The sequence below is a fragment of the Euprymna scolopes genome, chromosome 21 (genome assembly GCF_053919585.1).
Source record: "Euprymna scolopes isolate OS-2025 chromosome 21, ASM5391958v1, whole genome shotgun sequence".
Classification (NCBI taxonomy): domain Eukaryota; kingdom Metazoa; phylum Mollusca; class Cephalopoda; order Sepiida; family Sepiolidae; genus Euprymna; species Euprymna scolopes.
In genome coordinates this window covers 93888415-93907056 of record NC_136502.1, presented here as the reverse complement: position 1 = coordinate 93907056, position 18642 = coordinate 93888415, and the positions used below count along the sequence as shown (strand labels likewise).

At 32.1% G+C, this 18642-nt stretch overlaps 1 protein-coding gene across 5 annotated transcripts in view; it reads left to right on the top strand.

Moving 5' to 3' along the window:
• LOC145242590 (monocarboxylate transporter 14-like) overlaps positions 1–12950 on the top strand; it is a 168987-nt gene extending 156037 nt beyond the window's left edge. For 4 of the 5 annotated variants that reach the window (XM_080105695.1, XM_080105697.1, XM_080105693.1 and 1 more), the window contains one exon: positions 12699–12950. In XM_080105695.1, coding sequence (XP_079961821.1) covers positions 12699–12793 — 95 coding nt within the window. In that variant the 3' untranslated portion in view covers positions 12794–12950. The remainder of the gene's footprint in view (positions 1–12698) is intronic. The other variant, XM_080105696.1, reaches the window with a different exon arrangement.
• Positions 12951–18642: the final 5692 nt, after the last annotated feature.

The window sequence follows — 18642 nt, the reverse complement described above, 5'->3', positions numbered from 1 at the left end:
ACACACACACACACACACACACACACATATATATATTACAATAGAAAAATGCGAGCATGAAAAGCAAGCTTAAACATGGACAAACATGGAAAAGTAAAGGCTTAGTTGTTAAAACTGGAAAAGAAAAGGACAAAATATTCTAATAAAAAATATAATAAATGTATAACTTAAAATATTGCAGCATTAAAAATTGGTTATATAATGTTATAAATTAAATTTAAAAACTGCTGCAGTATTTTAAGTTATAAATTTATTATATTTTTTACTAGAATATCTTCTCCTTTTCTTTCCCAGTTTTAACAACTAGTCCTTTACTTTTCTATGTTTAAGCTTAACCATATTACTTTTCATGCTCGCATTTTTCTATTGTAATTCATGATTTTTTCAGGCTTCCAATGAAGTCACTTGTTCTTTGTTTAATTTTAGTCTTAATTTTTGCCCCTCAATTCCTTTCATGCTTTCATTCTGTCGATTTTAAGAGTTACTTCTCTTTTCGCAACAGTAGTCGAGTCGCTGAAGCGATGTGGTTGCTATGGAAACCAGTCATAAAAAGCGTTGTTCACATCCTTACATATTTTTATGATTTGAACACCAGAAAATTCATCATAACTTTTGTTTTACAGAACGAAAATTGAAATTTTTTTTCACAATATAGCTGAGAAGGTGATCTATAAACTGTAATAATTGTTTGAAATTTGGTCGAAAAAATGTTAGAAAAGCATTTCATCCAAGGCATAAAAATTGTTAAACAAAACGTTTTTGCTATAAGCTTTAAAAATAAAAGTACAATATTCAATTTGAAATTTATTTATCTTCAAAGTGCATTTTTATAAATTTTACAAAGTGAAGTGTCAAAATTTAATTTACATTGAATCAAAAAATTACCTTGGATTTATGTTATGTAATGTACATTTTGTTGCAATTTAAAAAAAAAATCATTGAAAATTTTATATCTATATCATTAATTTCTAGATGAAAGATAATGTTTTTAAATTTCCACAAAATGTACATTATATAAAATAAATCCAAGGTAATTTTTTTGATTCAATTTAAATTAAATCTTTATACCTTACTTTGTAAAATTTATAAAATTGCACTTTGTAGATAAATAAATTTCAAATTGAATCTTGTACCTTTATTTTTAAAGCCTATAGTAAAAACATTTTGTTTAACAATTTTCATGCCTTGGATGAAATGCTTTTCTAACTTGTATCTTATCTTCTACAGATTATATTTTAAAACTCTCCTTCTATCTGTTTCAGTTTGTATTTCTTCTCACACCATAACTCATTTTTGCAACCCCATCTTTGTATATCTCTGTTTCAGTTTGTATTTCTCCTCACACTACAACTCATTTTTTGCAACCCCCTCTTTGTAATACAGGTCAGAATAATTATGAGAAAATCTGAATTTTTTTCAACAAAAACTTTAAAATAACTTTTTTAAATTAAATTTTTTAAAACTTCTTTCAGAATAGAAAATCTTTAAAATTTAATAAGGAACATATTTCATATAGGTTTTATTAACAAATATTCAGTACATAACAAGAAAAATAGAGATGGAAATTTGAAAAGGACTGTATAACTGGTTACGGTCAATAGTAGTCCTCGCCAGCGAAAGTCTTTGTTATTGTTATTTTATTATTATTATTATTAGCTGACATGGAGCTTTCACACAAGTCCACAAACGATCTGATTGGAGACGTGTGGTGTTCTCTGGAAGCTGAGTGACAACAAGTCTCCCCAGACGTCCAGCTCTCTCCTCCTCCTTTGATAGGATTTGCAAATAAATTTGCATCATCGCAACAGCCGCTTACCATTGATTTCTCGCTGGCAGTGGCCATTGGTTTATACTGGAATTTGAGTGACACTATGCCTCCCCAAGATCCCAGTTCTCTTCACACTTGTCCAGCGGAGGTCTGGCCAGTGCTCCCTCCACGGTCTTTCCATCCTCTTTGACCCTTCTTGGCTCTTTGGTATCACTTTTTTTGGGGGGGAACGTTGGTGAAATAATGGAGAGATGCATGATTGTGAGGGGGGTAGAGCATGTAGATCTGCAGCTTCGTTGTCTTTCACTCCCTGTAACGCTTCTTCGTTATATTGTTTTGTGTTATTCTCCGCATTCAAGGGTTTTCTTTAATATTTCAGCCGTTTTCAATATCGTTAGTCGTTGTATTTTTGCAGTTATTCCTCTGATTCCAATTTCTGCCATTCTTTTTTCCAGGCTTTTCGGAATTGTTCCTAGTGCTCCTACTACTATTGGTACTATTTTGATTTTCTTCATCATCCAAATCTCTTTTAACTCTCTGGCTAGTTCTGTGTATTTGCTTCGTTTCTCCTTTTCTTTCATACTCACCCTGTGGTGAGCTGAGGCAGCAAAGTCTATGATTTGACAGGATTTCTCTTTCTTGTTAATGATTACGACATCTGGTCTTCTTGCTTGTATGGGTTTGTCCATGTGTATGTCCATATCCCATAGGATTTTGTGGTTCTCGTTTTTGAGTGCTCTTGCGGGTTTATGCTTGTACCATTTATCTGTATGCTCAAAATGCAGTCTTTTGCACAATTCTCAGTGCACCGCTAGGTGTATCAGAATTTTTGTAGGAATTTTTGACACCCCTAACACGAAACTGCGAATAAAATATAAAAAATTCGTAATTTCTTTTTTAAAAGTGGGTTGTTTATTTTCTTTATGGATTATACTTCAAAAATAAACTATTAAAAAGTAATAGAAATATTATTTTTTATTTAAAAAAAAGTAATGGAATTAATTGATTTTACGAGTTCAGTATTTTTCAATTTTTAAACTTTAAAAATCTATCAAAATTTTTCTATTGCTTCTATTTTTACGATATTTTCAGGGTCAATATGAAATTTTATGATCTTTCTAATAAACCGAATATAATTATAATATTTTAGACAAACGTTTTGTTTTTAAATTCACGCCCCCTATTTTCAAATATCTAATCACAAATTGAAGATAAAAGATCAATAAATAATATATTCAAATTTAAAACAAAAAAGTAGTTTTTTTTTAGAAATTTACCTGTAAAGTCCGAAGTTTAAAACCTTTTTTTTTTAACAAACCACGTTGTTTTTTTTTTGTTTTTGTTGTAATGAAATCTTGGTCCTTGCTTCTTAACTTGAAAAACAAATTAGGGCTTGAATTACATTTTTCGAGGAGTTATAAGCTTGGAAAGACAGGGGATCGAATTAATTCACGCCTCCCATTTTTAAATGTCTATTAAAAAGTAAATAATTAATTTACTCACCAAAGTCTTATATATCACAAATTGAAGATAAAAGATCAATAAATAATATATTCAAATTTAAAACAAAAAAGTAGTGTTTTTTAGAAATTTACCTGTAAAGTCCGAAGTTTAAAACTCTTTTTTTTTTAAACATGTTGTTTATTCATTTATTTTTTAATGAAACCTTGTCCCTTGCTCCTTTTAATTGAAAATTGAAAAAAAAATTAGGGCTTGAATTACATTTTTCGAGGAGTTATAAGCTTGGAAAGACAGGGGTGGAATTATTCAATATTTTTCACGAAATTTCTGACACACCTAGTGCATCGCCCTCCCCACTTGGTCATGCCTGTTTTTGTATTCCTTTTGGGCCAGTTTGCTGCATTCACTTACTATATGGTTTATCGTTTTGCCTCTTTGTCCACAGAGTCTTCATTTGATGTTTTCTTGTGTTTTATCGATCCTTGCTTTGATATGATTGGTTCTTATCGAGTTATCTTGTGCTGCAATTATTAGAGATTCAGTTTCTCGGTTTATATGTCCTTTTCGCATCCATGTCCAGGTGTTTTCGTTATTCTCATCTTTTGTCATTCTTATGAATCTTCCGTGGAGTTGTTTCTCTTCCCATTTCTCTTTTCTCGTTTTGTCTTTTGTCTCTCTGTTTTCTGTTTTGTTGGTTTTCTCTGTGTCTCTCGTTGCCATAATTATCCTTTCAGTGTGTTGCATTATGTATTTTTCTAGTTCTTTTTTGTGTCCTTCACACAGTCTTCTATAGAGATCAGTCCTCTCCCACCGTCTTTCCTTTTCACGTAGAGTCTGTCAATATTGTCCTTTGGGTGTAGTGTATTATGCATGGTCATGAGTTTCCTGGTTTTCTGGTCAAGCTGTCTCAGTTCTTCTTTTGTCCATCCTATAAACGGTCCAGAGTACCTCACTAGTGACACGTCCCATGTATTTATACCTTTTATTAGGTTTCTGCTATATAATTTGGTTTCCAGGAGTTTTCTTGTTCTCCTGACGTATTCCTTTCCAATTTTCTCTTTCATTTCTGTTGCCCTGATGGTGTCCGCTTCCAGAATTCCCAAGTATTTATAGTCGTCTTGTTCCCCTAGTGCCCTAATTTCTGTTTGGTTGGGTAGTTCCATGCCTTCTGTCGTTTCCAGTTTTCCCTTTTTTTATAACTAGTAGTGCGCACTTTTCCATTCCAAATTCCATTTGAATATCTTGGCTGAAGATCCTGGTAGTGTTAATTAGTGTCTCTAGCTCCATTTCGGTCCTTGCAAAAAGTTTCAGATCGTCCATGTACATCAGGTGGTTCATTTTTTTCCTCTGTATTGGGGAACTCGTATCCGGCTTGGCACTTTCTCAGAATACTATTCAAGGGCATCATGGCTATGATGAACAGTAATGGTGATAATGAGTCTTCTTGGAAGATGCCTCTTTGTATGTTAATTTCTGTTATGTGTTGCCCATCAGCTGTCAGTTCCAGTCTCCATGTTTTCATTGCATTTTCTATTACATTGGTGATCCCGCTTGGTATTTTATACATTTTTAGGCATTCTATTATCCATGCTTGGGGGATCCTGTCTTACGCTTTTTTGTAGTCGATCCATGCCATGGCTAAATTTTTCCCCCTCCTTTTTACCTCCTTTAGAATCTTTTGATCAACATATAGCAGATCATGTGTTCCTCTTTTCCCTTTTTGGCATCCTTTCTGTTCCTCGGGGATGAGCCCATGGTTATTCAGTGAGTGGTAGATTTGTTCCCTCAGTTGTGCTGTCAGTATCTTCCACATGGTGGGTAGGCACGTGATTGGCCTATAATTGCTGGGGATGGTTCCTTTCTCCGTGTCCTTCTGTAGCAGTGTGGTTCTACCTTTTGTCATCCAGTCTGGCACGCTTGCTTCCTGTATACATCTTCTCAGGTTTTGGGCTACCCTTTCGTGTAAGGTTGTGAATTTTTTTGAACCAGTATGCATGTATCCCGTCGTGCCCTGGTGCTCTCCAGTTTGCCATTTTTCCTATGTTTTTCTTTAGGGTTTCCTTGCTGATTTCATTCACTGTTCCTTCTTCTATTTGTTGTAACTCTTCTTTCATGTCTTTCAGCCATTCGGCATTTCTACTGTGATCTCGTCGCTCTTCCCATACTTTACTCCAGTAGAGTTTTGTTTCTGTCGGATTTGGTTGTTCTGTTTTTGTTTTTCCTCCGTTCACATTTTGGTAGAATTGGCTTTCATTAGTTTCAAATGTTCTGTTTTGTTTGCATTGTTCAGCTTTATATCTATATCGTCTCAATCTCGTTTCTTTTGCTTTTATTTTTTGGTCCAGTTCTTCATGTTTCTTGTTTAGCCTCTCCCTGCCAGTTACATTTACAATATTCCGTTTTCTCCACATTGCTTTCTTCCTGTTGATCATTTTGGTTTCTTTTTTATGTTTCTGTATTTGGGTTTCTAGTCTTATTTCCCATCCAAGTTTTGTCGGTCCGCTCGTTCCCGGTTGTTTTTCTGATTTGAGATTCATACTTACCATTTCGGCGCCTGCATAAATGAGGTTGTTTAAGTTTGTGATTGTGTTTGTTGGGATGTGTGGGAGGAGCTTGTTAACCTTCTCTGTTTTTGTTTTTAATTTCTTCTGCTCTTGGTTCTTTAACGATGGGAGTTCTGTTTTTTCCTCGTCCATGAACTGTGTTATTTTATTTATTTCATTTGCTTCATTCTCTGTTAGTTCTGTTTCAATGTTCTCGGTTTCAACGTTTGTTGTCTTCGGTCTTCATAGGTCCTGGGCCTTTGGTGTTTTTACTTGTGAGGCTTCAACTTGTGGGGTTTTTCTACGGAAAGTTCCGTTGGGGGTGTTTCTTGTTCAGTTTCATCATTTATTTTTCTCTGAATTTCTGCTAGTTCTAGTTTAGAGAGCCAACCTTTCTTGAGTATCAGTCTTGCTCGGTCCGCAATTCTTTGTTCTGTTGCTTGGTGGTAACTGGAGAGGTCCCATAGTTCTTTCATTCATTTCCGATAACCTCCATATCTATATTCAGGATGACTTCTACAATAGCATTCCATTACGAGTCTATTCTTTTTTGTTGTCCATTTCTTTCTTCGGTTTTTTCCATTTTGATGATTATCACGGCTGTGCTGTGTTTGTTCGGTGTCATTTTGTTCCCTGAAATTAGAGATTATGCTTATCTGTAAAGCTTCCATGTTATTTGAGTTTCTGAAATTAAGATGTTGGCCAACATTCGCAGGATGACGATCGGGTCCCCCATGCTGGCTACCGAAGGAGCACCTGCCGGTCATGACACCAAGATCTTTCTTCTGGCTCCCATGGTTTGAATTATTTTTACTTGACATTTTTCATATTTTGGTGTTTGTGGCAATACACAGCACAGAATTGTTTTACCTGTGGTTCTGACGCAGGTATAGTGCTTGGCTCCCATGTATACAGGAGATATCATGCACTATCACACATAAATACAAGGTATAAACAGAAGTCAAAAAGAAATAAAAAACAAAACATAATAAAACTGAAATAAAGAAATAAAAATAAAAGTTAAATTTTTTGCATTAACTAAGTATTCTACTTAGTAAAAGTCGGTAGTAATGCTCTGAAAGAAGGCGTTTGATGAGAGGTCTACCTTACACCATACTGGTTACTCACTAGAAATGTTGGATGGGGAGAAGACAAGGAAGGCAATTTCCCCTGATGCTGTGGTATTATTATTATTTAAAACATTTTGTGTCCTGCTCTTTCGCGCGAGGACTAATATATCATTTATGTATATATATATATATATATATATATATATATATATATATATATATATATATATATATATATATCATATATATATATATCATATATATATATATCATATATATATATATCATATATATATATATCATATATATATATCATATATATATATATCATATATATATATCTCATATATATACATATCTCATATATATATCTCATATATATACATATCTCATATATATATAGCTCATATATATATATATATCTCATATATATATATCTCATATATATATATATATCTCATATATATATATATCTCATATATATATATTTCATATATATATATATCTCTCATATATATATATCTAATATATATATATATATATATCTCATATATATATATATCTCATATATATATATCTCATATATATCATATATATATATCATATATATATCTCATGTATATATCATATATATATATATATCTCATATATCTCATATATATCATATATATATATATCTCATATATAAATATATCATATATATATATATCTCATATATATATCATATATATATATATCTCATATATATATCATATATATATATCTCATATATATATCATATATATATATATATCATATATATATCATATATATATATATATCATATATATATATATCTCATATATATATACACTTGTGCCCGATATTATTCATACCCCCCTTGAAAATTGAGTTTATTAGGTGTAACTTTTGTAAGAATTTATTGTTTACGTCCATATTGATCCATATTCTTAATAAACCTCTTCTGATCATTTTCGTCATTTTAAAATCTCGGGATACTTGTAATAAAAGAAATATACAGCTATTTATAAAATCTGCAATGTTCAAAAATAATCATACCCCCTTATTTTTTCAGTATTAATCGAGTTTCTGACTGTTTGTTTTCTGTTTGATTCTTATTTTGAATGCTTTTATACAACCTTTGATTAATTTCATTTCGTTTTTTGCATTTTTCAGAAATTAAAATGATATCAACTGAAAACCAATAAAAGAATAAAAATTATTAGAATGGGGAAGAAAAAAGAGCTTAGTAATGATCTTAGGACTAAAATTGTGAATTCACATAAGGATGGTTTAGGTTACAAGTCAATTTCCAAGAAATTTGAGGTCCCTACAGCAACAGTACAGAGCATCATCAAAAAATTCCAGAGCCACCACACAACAAACAACTTGGTTGGTAGAGGAAGGAAAAGGAAACTGTCTGCTAGAACCACCAGGAATATTGTAAGAAGTGTTAATGCAAATCCAACCACCACTAATAAGGACATTTTAGAAAATCTGGAGTCTTCTGGCATAAAAATATCAAGGCAAACATTGCAAAGGACTCTGCATGAAAATGGTCTGAAAGGAAGAAGACCAAGAAGGACTCCATTGCACACCGGAAAACACCTTGCAGCACGTCTAAAGTTTGCTAGGACCCATGTGAATTCTCCAGAGTCCGTTTTCTCAAGTATTTTGTGGACTGACGAAACAAAAATTGAATTGTTTGGCCATATGGATGCTTCTTACGTTTGAAGGAAGAAAGGAGAAGCTTACAACCCAAAGAACACCATACCCACGGTGAAACATGGTGGTGGTAGCCTAATGTTTTGGGGCTCCTTTTCGGCTAGTGGTCCAGGTAGTTTGGTCAAGATAGATGGAACCATGAAGAAGGAGCAATGTTTGGAGATACTCCAGAAAAACATTAGACAGGATGCGGAGAAGCTCCATTTAGGACCAAACTGGGTCCTTCAACAGGATAATGATCCAAAACATACTGCCAAAATAGTCAAGAAATGGTTTGAGGATAATCAAATTAATGTTTTGGAATGGCCTAGCCAGAGTCCCGACCTGAACCCTATCGAAAACCTCTGGCACATATTGAAAACTGAGGTTAAAAAGCGGAAACCTAGAAATTTGAGGGATTTGGAGAACTACTGCATTGAAGAATGGTCAAAAATCAGTGTTGATGCTTGTAAAAACCTTGTTGATAAATATCCCAAACGGTTACAGGCAGTTATTAAGAATAAAGGGCATGCTATTGACTATTAGTAAGAGAGGTATGAATAATTTTGAACTAGTGCCATTATTGTTTTTCTTTGTATAATGTTTCAAACTTGCATAATTTATTTATTCGTTGAGTTTAAATTAAATGCTTATGCTTGATTTATTGTTTGAAATCCCTTTAATATTGTCTACCTTCTGGTTTGAGCAATATTCTTATAGAAATCTCAAAGATCCGAGGGGTATGAATAATATCGGGCACAAGTGTATATCTCATATATATATATCTCATATATATCTCTTATATATATCATATATATATATATCATATATATCTCATATATATATCATATATATATATCTCATATATATCTCATATATATATATCTCATATATATATATCATATATATTATTTATATATCATATATATATCATATATATATCATATATATATATCATATATATATCATATCTATCATATATATATCATATATATATCATATATATATCATATATATATATATGATATATATATGATATATATATGATATATATATCATATATATATCATATATATATCATATATGTATATCATATATATATAACATATATATATCATTTATATATATATATCATTTATATCTATCATTTATATATATATGTATATATCATATATATATATATATATATATATATGTATATATATATATACATATATATATATATATATATATATATATATCATTTATATATATTGTGACGATAATCAATATCGTATTAATAAAAAAACAAATAAATCTAATAAGCCGTTACCATAGCAACAGCAACAATATCTAAGCGTGAAATTAAAAAAAAAAGAAGGAAAGAAAAACGCTGATGTATTTAGAATTCAGAAAAGAAAGAAAAAGAACGTATCCAGCGTCTCTTTCAGAGAAGGCTAGCCGTTAAAAACTTTAAACGCCAGATTAGTTGCTGACAGGAGCCCGTTGAAAAAAGACGTCTGAACTTCGCTGATAAAAATGAATATCACGAGAAATACAGGAATTGTATATTATTGTTGGTCTTCAGCGTAAAACAAAGGTTGGTTCATATTTAACTCTTTCCATTTATAAATAATAAAGGAAATATCGGATCTCTTTAATAGGAATATCAAAAATACAAAAATTCAGATTTCGTTAGTGCTTGACAAAAAGAAAAGTTCATCGTATGAAAGAAAGAAATAAACAAAACACTATAAACAAATGCGAATAACCATAAAGAGATATAAAAAGCAAAATCGATGGTAAAAGGGAATAAGTCTATTCTTTTTGGTTGTGAATCCGTTTTGATTCGTTGTTGAGAGCTCAAGAAAAAAAAAAGAAAGAAATTAGCCTTATTGAACTAAACTATTATTGTCACTTTTTTTTATTTTGTATACATTACCTGTTTATTCTTTGATTCTATTCATTAAAATAAAACAAAGAAAATAAAAAAGAGAAATATATCTATGTATACTTGTGAATTCATTATCATTTCATGTCCAAATATATGCAGACTTTTCTAACGCATATTCTATTGCAGCGATGATTAGCTGATGGCTAAGAAAAACCTATCCATCTATCTAAAATATATTTTATACAACACACAAGCCTATAGATCGTATTTAAACCAGAGAAGAGAGTGGATAATTGATATCCCCGTCTGGATGCTCTTTTGTTTTTTGGTGGAGGAAGACGGTGAAATACGGGCTGGCGCGTGCCCCTATACAGCGAACTTCCACACGATCTGGGATAAAATGATTAATTAAAAATAAATAAATAAATAACCTCAGAAGGGGCACATCACAATATATATATATATATATATATATATATATATATATATATATATCATATTATCATATATATCATATATATATATATAATTTATATATATATATATATATATATATATCATGTATATATATATATATATATATATATATATATATACGAGGGGCGTACAATAAATAATGCTCCTGACCCCCTTCTAATTGTCTGATCTGAATGAAATTTTGTATGTGCAATGATTTATATCTCTACGGGTTATGTGGCAAATTACACCTCTGAACTAATTGTGGTCTCTGTTTTACAGGTGTTTGAACTGAGTCAGGTGTGAAATGGAGCCTGTTGAATGTCGAGCAGTGATTCGGATTTTGTATTTGAAAGGACGCACACCACAGGAGACTTTTGATGAAATGAAAGAACTTATGGTGATAATGCCCCATCATATGACCTTGTAAAACGCCAGCATCTTGAATTCAAACATAGCCAGAAGTCTTTGGAAACAGCTCCCAGACATGGACGCCCCCTTTCTGCCATTGATGAGGCATCTGTCCGTCAAGTTGAGACTGCCATTTTGGAACATCGGCGCATTACTGTTCGCAAAATAGCCCAAGATATCAAGATTAGTACAGAGTCTGTGGAAACTATCATTCATGACCATTTGCATATGCACAAGGTGTCTGCCAGATGGATTCCCAGGTTGCTCACACAATTCCAGAAGCGAGAACGCGTCGAGTGCTCGAAGATGAATTTGGAGATGTGCCAAGAAGATGAGTCAAAGTTTTTCAAAAGACTGATTACACAGGATGAAACCTGGGCCATCACTATGATCCAGAGACCAAAGCCCAGTCAATGCAGTGGAAGTACTTGGACTTACCACCTCCAAAGAAGGCAAGGGTGCAACCCTCCGCTGGCAAGGTCATGCTCACAGTCTTCTGGGACCAGGACGGAGTAGTGATGACAGATTTCATGGCAAAGGGTACCACAATTACAGGAGCCTATTATGCTTCACTTTTGAGGAAATTAAGGGAAGCTATCAAAATCAAGAGGCGGGGCAAGATCAGCAAAGGTACCCTCCTCCTGCAGGACAACACTCCGGTCCACAACTCGAATGTCGCCAGATCAGAAGCACAGGCCTGCGGTTCTGAAATCCTGCCCCATCCTACCTACTCTCCTTACCTTGCACCCTCTGACTTTCACCTCTTCCCAACCATGAAGTGGTTTTTGAAAGGAAAGCGTTTTCCAGATGATGCAGCCTTGATTTCTGAAGTCACGTCGTGGTTGGAGGACCAACCTAGAGTGTTCTACAAAAACGGTCTCCAGAGCTGCATCAAACGATTGGAGAAATGCATAACTCTGGGTGGTTCCTATGTAGAGAAAGACTAATAACTGTGCCAAGTTTCGTTGCTCTACTATGGGAAGTGGGTTAGGGGCATTACTTATTGCACGCTCCTCGTATATCATTTATATATATAAGTATATATATATCATTTATATATATATCATTTATATATATATCGTTTATATATATATATCATTTATATATATCATTTATATATATATATATATATAATTTATATATATATTTCATTTATATATATATATATATATATATATATATATATATATATATATATATATATATATACTAGCAGTTCAACCCTGCTTTGCTCGGGCCCTATGTACTGTTCATAACTTGCCCTACGTATGAATACACTTTATGTAAGATTTCAAATATTTAGAACCAAATTTACTACAGCATCTAAACACCCGAGCAACGTCGGGCACCCCCGCTAGTTGTATATCATGTAGATACACAACTTATCGTATCCCTTACTTTTTTCTTTCCAGGTTTCATGTACCTGGTATGTACCGTGGCTGCCTTTTTCCTTCCATTAAACCTTTCATGGAAAGTAATTCCGAATAACGAACCCGTCCACATCTGACGTCAATACTTGTACGAAAAAAAGGAAACTTCTGTTTTTTTATAATTCCATGGATATCTTAATCAATCTTCCAACATGGACATTCTTTTCATTGTTTCGTTTCCATTTCATATTAAGTATTGGATAACATAAGAATACTTAAAAAAAAAACAAAAAATATGAGTCTTTATTCTGAGTCTGGAACGTCTCTCCAGAATAGTCGTTGAATTTGGACAACTGATTCTGAGCATTAATTCGCGTACACTAACCGGAATTAGTTCTTTTGCTCCCATTTTCGGAAGAGTCCTAGTACGGAAAAGAGGAGACAATCCAAATGTTAATAAATAAAAATTTATTGTAATTCAAAGTAAGTTCAGTAAGAAAACAGTAAACATTACTTACCGACCTTTCTGAATTTTTGCGATGAGGATTGGTTATTCATATTATTTAGACTCATCAGACTATTGTCCTCATGTTGAGTGTCATTTTCACAATGTTTCGGTTAATGTAATCTCTGACCTTATTCTAGTCAGCAAGGACCCGTGGCGCAATGGTTAGACTAGTTGGAAAAATCAATTGTGATATTCTCCAGAAGGTCATGGTTCAATTCGTAGTGTGGGCAACCGAAAAATACAATTGCAAATTACTTAGGACTTCATGGGTGATGGAACAAGAACATGGTACCCCCATGAAGTAAATAAAGAGTTCCATTCGATATTCCGTCCAAATTCTAGAGTTTGACAGAAACATTCCCGAATTCAACAAGATACACCTGAAGAAGGCCGGAGGTTACATCCACCGAAACGTTGTGAAAATCATACTCAAGATGAGAACAGTAGTCCGATGAATCCAAATAATATGAATTACTTACCAAAAGATTATAAAAATTTCTATACAAGCAATAACATTTCAAATTTTTATATTTTAATTTATAAAAAATGATTAATATTTCAAAAAGATTTTATATCCGTAACTTTTTTAAGAAAATGTCATTAGTTAGATTAAAATGCAAAATTTTGAAATGTTTGCAGTTTTTCTTCCAATAATTTTATTTGTTAAAAAAAAAATATCCATATTTTTTTTTAATGAAAAAGATAAATTTCTTTAATAAAATAAAAAATCTTAAATATACTGTGCTGAAATAATAACTTTATTATTTAGAAAGCCATTCTTAACATGGATGAGGGAGTGCGTTTTGTAACTATTCTGTTGTTTCACCTAACAATTAAATAATCTAAAGATAATGCAACAATTAGATTTACCTTGAAAAACCTATTTAAAAATATGAAAGTAGAAGTCATTTAGGTTTAACCAAAAAATGAAAACTCTTGATTGTAAAATAAAACCCCGAGAACAATCCGATCTTTATAAGTATCAGGTTTTAGACGTTTTTAATATATATATATATATATATATATATATATATATATATATATATATATATATATATATATATATATACATACATATATATATATATATACACGTATATATATATATATATATATATATATTTCGTTTTTACTCTCCAGTAAAAACAGGAATTGATTTGCCTGTAAAAATTCAATAATTTTCTTTGTCGACACTTCTCTATGACAGTTACATATAAGCATCAGAGACGAATTATTGACCCCTGTTCTTAGAAAGAGAACTGCCATCTAGCGGCCATTATATGAACCTCAAATATAAACAAGTGTTTTCGATAAGGCAAAAATATATAATAACGAAATAAATAACACAAAAATATATGAAAATCGAAATATTTATTGTATAAAAAATGTATCAAAATATAATTTTAATGTATGAATATAATTTTTTTTTCAATGAGTGATTCACAACTGATAATAAAATAATAAATATGAAAAAAAGGCAAAACATTTATAGATTGTTTTTATAATTATTTTTTTTTTCGGTAAAAATGTAGCAAAATATAATTAAAAAACATGAAATATTTATAGAGGTTTAAGAATAATTTGTTCTTTTTCGTTTTTTTGTACATAAAGATTGTATAAAAATATAATTTTCAGTTTGCACTAAGTTTTAGAAAGAAAGAGTTATCGAACCCTGACAAGCGACATCTGTGGGCGTTTCTTGAATTTAAAATACAAACATTTGCCTCATATAACTGACGTGCATAAGTGCCAAAATGTCTTTCAAATTGAGTGCCAAGATGTCCATTTTCTAAGAAATTATTCAATAAAAACATTAAAATTTAGATTGTCTTCCTTTTTTCATACTAGAACACTTCTGAAAATTGTTATAAGCCCAGTTAAAGGGTTAAAACACTTCCGCCACAACAAAAATAGAAAACAAATACAAAACTTCCGACTAGTGTCCGATTTTGTCTTAAATAGGCCACAGCAATCTTGCTCTTCTCTTGTGCAGAACAACCTTTTCCTGTCCCATTTTATTTGAAAACAGAAGCCTGTGTTAATTTTCATAGAAATCATATAGCGATAATAAACAACTTTTGTGGATCAATCTGCATCTTTCTTTGACAAGCAAAAATAACGCAAGTCTCAGCCAATCACATCACGTGACATCATCTACTTGCCTTCATTACTGAAGATGAAAACTTAGTACACTGTAGTTATGTCGACAAACACACACAAACCTCAAAGTACAATTGTCTTAATCGAGGAAAATAAGGGCATTTAATAAAAGTATACACTTTTTATTTAGCATGAGTCGCATGAAATTATCCAACTGCAAAGGATAGAGTTCATTGATTGGTTCAACAACTACGTGACTGCTGATTGGCGGATAAGACGCCCATTATTGGATAGTGAATCATTTTTCACCCGAAAACGATATGGGCACAAAAAGAGTTATTCATTTAAATACAAGAAAATAAATCGTGAAGAAATCACTGCAAAGGATCAGATTGTTTTCTTCAAAATGAATTTTAATCTCTGAAGAGTTCAAAAATGGTGATAAAACCATGATAAAGTCAGTCACTACATTAACGGGGCAAATATATAGGAAGGCAAGTGTGGATCAGTTCAACAGAGATTATTTGCTAAGTTGACATCAGTTATGAAAGGAAAGCAAAAGATTGGATTGTTCGGGCGATATTCAAACGTTTGCCTTTTACAAATGCACTAGAATTTGGTAAATTTCCAGAAAAATTCAAGGCAGTAAAACACTGATTGGCTGGTATTTTTCAACAACATGATTTTTCTCTAAGAAGTCCACAGCACTGAAAAATGCTGAAAATATTATAAACAACAATAAAAATTAACACGTTCCAGGAATCTGTTTTCTGGAAACTGAACAGGTACAATGCACAACAGACAGTATTAAGGAAATAGGTCGATTTCGTGTTGACATTTAATCGTAAAAGTATTTAACAGTTTTGGGATTCAGCTAGAACGCATCGTGCAAAAAAAAAAAAAAATATGAAGAACATTTTTGCAAATCATGATTCCTTTTTATTTCTCCAGACTCTTGATATTGCAATAAATAAACCATTCGACCATTTATACACGGAAATTAATGGGTAAATTTAAAACAGAATTCTAAGAGATGATCATATATATTTTATGAAACTGTAGCTACAAGAAAATCATGACTTGTGTGATGAATTCATGACACAAAATCATGAATAGTTGTGCTGACAATAGCTTACACGAAGGTTACATGATTAAGAACTTCTCATTTAATGAGATTTCTATTTCTCAATATGAGAAAGTAGCAGTAAAAATTCCACAGGCAATTGAATTTCACAAACTTTCATATGAATTTTGGAATTCGGTGATTTGCATTTCCAGAAGATAATGACATGATCATTTGTGAATAAGTTGTTGTTCTTTAGTTGTTATTTTTTTATGGTAAATAAATGTAGATTTTTTCGTACTTCCTGTTTGTTCATTTATTTATTACATTTTATAAACTTATACAGAAAAAGAAATAACATTTTTAAATGCAAGGGAGACAATTCTTTCTTATTAAATCTTCACATACCATCCATTCAAGAAAAGCAACCAACCCAGAAAACTGCAATTCTTCTTCCCTTGACAAAATAGGTTGATACGAGAGTTACAAATTGCTGAAAATAAAACTAACGTACAATTTCTACTCTCAATAAGCAATTATTTAAAATTAGTAAAAGGGATGACTTGAAAATGGCACGTCAAGTCAGTCGACGGTAATACACACTTCCCCATCATCTTCGCTTACCAATTTAAGATTGTTTTATTAGTTCCCCAACAAAAGGAGGGTGGACCTGTAAATTCATCCTTGTCCGTTCGTCTGTTTGTCCGTTCGTCTGTCCACACTTTTCTCAATAATTACGCGTTCGACATTTTTGAAATTTTGCCCAAACATTAAACATGATATAACTAAAAAAGTAACTGAACGGATTTTCCGGAAAAACTCCAGTTGACCCCCCCCCCCCCAGGGATGCCTTTCGGGTTGAAATGACTAAAATTGACACTTTTGTGCTTATTAAAAAAAAATGATGTCTTGGATTTTTATAAAACTTTCTGAAAAGTTGGAACTGATTTCTGTATAATCTTGATTTTGTATACGTTGCGATAACTCTTGCGTGTGACCCAGGAGCTCTTTTAGGGATAATAAAAACACACCATCTTAGGGACTACTTTACCATATTTGTCTAAAATTTCCTGTGTATGTATATTTAGCAGTTTTGCATGGTGGTGAACTCAAATTTAAATATGTAAAGGCCTTGGAGACTTTGCGGGCTAAATGGTGGGGAGGGTGGTGCCAATGATGGACTTTGTCATTTCTTTTTTTGCATGGTGCAGAACACAGATTTACATATGTTAAGGCCTAAAACTGCACCGTTTGTTCATTTTCACCAGGATTCGACGTCCGCTGAAGACTATTGGGGCTAAAGGAAGGGTTAAATGCTGAACCTAGTCATTTTTTTATGCCTCGTTCATTGTGCACTCACGGGAGACCCTGCATGCTTCACTTTTTTTTCTTTTGCCTCGGCTCCAGTCTTATACAAGGCCATTAGGTCTGAGAATTATCCTCGGCGCATTGACTAAAACTAAAAATTTCACAAAATTAATTTTGGATTGTTTATAAATAAAAATGTCAACCCTAATACAAGGCATTTCCTATAGTTAGATATGGATAAGCAATGAAAGTGATAATTATTTTTGTTTTAACCAAAAGAATGAAAAACCTTGATTGAAAAACATTCACTAAAAACCAGAGAATAATCTGATCTTGATAACGTCTTCACTAATTTATATAAATAAAACAGTAGATTTATGTATCTGCATGTGTTTGTTTGTGCGAAAATATTGAACCGATAAACTCTTGAACAACTGGTCACATAACTCTGTAATTAACAGAAAACAGTAATCATACACCAAGGATGGTTTATAACGAATAAAATCTTTCGTTAGATGGATAAATACGTTGGAAAGTTGAAATGTAAAATGTTCATTCCAACTTGTCGACATATTTCTATTATTTTTGCGCATTCACAAATTCATTCATAGCTTGAAGTAGTTTAATTTGAAATCTCTCTTATCTTAGCCTGATCTGAAAAACCCATATTTGCAAAAAGATTGAATTCGGGGGTTCATTTTTTTAATGTATTGAGTAAACGGAAGTTAATGGCGCAACATAAGCCATGGACTATAAGAACTATGTAACTAAGGGCGACAACTCGCCATATGGTTATTATTAAACTGGAAGTTGCTAGCGAATTGTGTCTGTGTGTGCGAGCTTCTGTCAATACCAGAATTTTGTGAATTTGTTTCCTATGATCATCTTACTTATTGACCCCTGACAAGCGACATCTGTTGACGTTTCTTGAAACTAAAATACAAACATTCGCTTCATGTAACTGTCATGCGTAAGTGCCAAAATGTCTTTCAAATTGAGTTCATTTA